The following is a 2574-nucleotide window of genomic DNA, read 5'->3' as shown; positions in this document are numbered from 1 at the left end:
AACTTTTAATTTTTAAGAATATTTAGATCATGGAAATTAAGTATCAAAATATTAGATACCTTAAAAAAACTTGAATAAATAGTAAATAAATATTTTCTAACTAAAAGTTCAAAGTAACAAGTAGAAAAAAAGAAAAATGCACAAAGAACTTGTATGGAGATTTTTCCATCTACAGATTTTTCCCGGACCTTCTTTTCCCTATAAATTAAGGGTGCACACTATTGGTGAAAAACACAAACACTACTTAGCAGTCAGATGTCCGTATGGACAAAGGCACAGATCCCTAAACAAGACCATATCTGCAGATTAAACTTTTTTTTTGTAGAAGCATTTTTTTAATTTGAACTAGCACCTCATCACTACACCACGTTATGTACGAGAAGCTGCAAAAGACACAAGCACAAGTGGAATGTACAAAACATGGAGTCATGAAATAATAATTTAAGTAAATATAATGGGCGATATATTGCGTCACCAAAAATTATTGAGGTCATGTACATATATTGCGCGATAAGTCGATATATTGATTATTGTGACAGGCCATATATATATATATATATATATATATATACATATACACTACAAATATAGAAATACATAATACTAATAGTACTATATAATAGTATAATAGCATAATTTCTAAGAGTAAAGGAAGTAAGAAAAGAAACAGATTGGAGGTGAAAGATGAGAGGAGAGACAGATGGACTGGTGAGGCAGAAGCAGACAGGACTTTATGAATTCGATTGTGTTTGTGGCTCTCTGTGTCTGTGCTGCCGCCGCTGGTGAAGCAGGGGAACTGTCGTGGCGCAGTCTGAATGAGTCAGTCGGGGGTCGATGTGACTGATCTGCACTGACTGCAGCATGAGAGAGCTCACTGTCCTGCCTGTCATCAAGCAGTATGTTTATCTGCTGATCAGGAACACTAAAGTTTGTCGTGTTTTGATAAAGTTTTGTTTGCTTAACATAATTGATGTACATTTGAATATCATATTAAATCATTGTCATAAAAATCATTGCGAGTAATCATAAAAATATATTATAACATTTATATTCTCCATTTTAAAAGACATTTCATATTATTTTTCACATTACTAACAACTTTCTTTGCCCCGCCCACAGCTCCCCTCTCTCCCTCCCTCCCCCCACTGGGCGGGTTGCCATGGAGAGCTCATCAGTAGCATCAGCGTCGTCAGAGGCGGGAAGCACGCGCTCGCAGGAGATAGAGGAGCTGGAGCGCTTCATTGACAGCTACGTGCTGGAGTACCAGGTGCAGGGACTCCTGAGCGACAAAAACGAAACTGACCAGGATGTAGACAAGACACCGTCCCACATCTCACAGGTAAAACATACCCCATCCCACACTGCACAGGTAAAACTAGAGATGCACGATCGAGCAGCCAGGGACCGGAATTAGCCGATTTTCCGCATGATCAGCCGCTCAGTCTGCCGATTCCGAGCCGGTCTGTTTTGACATCACACTTACGGCGACTGATAATGTATTGATGTCGTGTCACATGAGGCTCACTCAGCCTGATTGAGTGTGTGAGAGAGACTCGTGCAGAAATCAAAACAAATGAACGCAACAGCACACACAGAAAGTTATTGATGCATACTGCTGTAGTAAAAAAAAAGAAATTTATAATATATCATTTAGGTATGCAACATTACATGATTGCAATGTGGTTTTATACAATAGTAGTACAATAAACAAGAAGTTAAAATTAAGTGACTTACATTTTAGATACAATATTGACTGTTTTTACGCAATTTCGCTGATGAAAATAGTTCCAATCAAAGCCACAGCAGAACTGTTTTGTGTCTCCGAGCAACACAGCGGTGTTTCGTTACTGAACGAATCCACGTTTTTGAACGAATCAAGTAAGTCAATGATTCAGTAACCCATTCGTAAAGACAGTAGTCACTTGTCTCTGAATGAATCAGCCGTTTGAACAAATCTGTTGAATGAAGGACTAAATGACTCACTCATTCAAACAGTCATTTGCCGCCACCTGCTGGTTTGGTTTCATATTTAAAACTATCATTGTTTAGCCCAACATTTCTTATTTGTATGTTTAAAAAATATTTAAAACATTAAGCTTAATAAAATTATTTATGCATTTGAAATTTTGCAGTGTAAATGCATTTATGGCACTTCAGCTTCATCAAAATGTCTGTGTAAATGCACCTAATGCCACTTCAGATGCAGCTTCTGTGTTTGCTGCAGTGGAAAGATGGAGTTTGTTCATACTGATTTCATTTGAATGGTAACAGCTCTACAGTTTCTTATTATTCTAACTGAATTAATTTAAAGGGGTCATATGATGCGATTTCAAGTTTTCCCTTTGGAGTGTTACAAGCTGTTCGTGAATAGATAAGATCCCTAAAGTTGCAAAGACTAAAGTCTCAAACCCAAAGAGATATTCTTTATAACAGTTAAGACTCGTCCACGCCTTCCTAAAATGCCTCGTTTAAACACGCCCCCACATGTCTACGTCACGATGTGGGAAGATTTGCATAACGCCGCCCAAATGTTCACGCAAAGAAAGAAGGCGTAACTTTATTGTTGCTGCCACC

General features: G+C 37.9%; 1 protein-coding gene across 4 annotated transcripts in view; it reads left to right on the top strand.

Annotated features, from left to right (window-relative positions):
* LOC107653361 (CBP80/20-dependent translation initiation factor-like) overlaps positions 1–2574 on the top strand; it is a 74706-nt gene that overhangs the window by 19966 nt on the left and 52166 nt on the right. For 2 of the 4 annotated variants that reach the window (XM_016440055.1, XM_016440054.1), the window contains exon 2: positions 1120–1195. In XM_016440055.1, coding sequence (XP_016295541.1) covers positions 1160–1195 — 36 coding nt within the window. In that variant the 5' untranslated portion in view covers positions 1120–1159. Of the gene's footprint in view, positions 1–1119; positions 1340–2574 lie in introns of all 4 variants that reach the window. The other 2 variants (XM_016440056.1, XM_016440053.1) reach the window with 1 other exon arrangement.

Source organism: Sinocyclocheilus anshuiensis, unplaced genomic scaffold (genome assembly GCF_001515605.1).
Source record: "Sinocyclocheilus anshuiensis isolate Anshui unplaced genomic scaffold, SAMN03320099.WGS_v1.1 scaffold1151, whole genome shotgun sequence".
Classification (NCBI taxonomy): domain Eukaryota; kingdom Metazoa; phylum Chordata; class Actinopteri; order Cypriniformes; family Cyprinidae; genus Sinocyclocheilus; species Sinocyclocheilus anshuiensis.
This window is presented reverse-complemented; position numbering and strand designations above follow the sequence as displayed.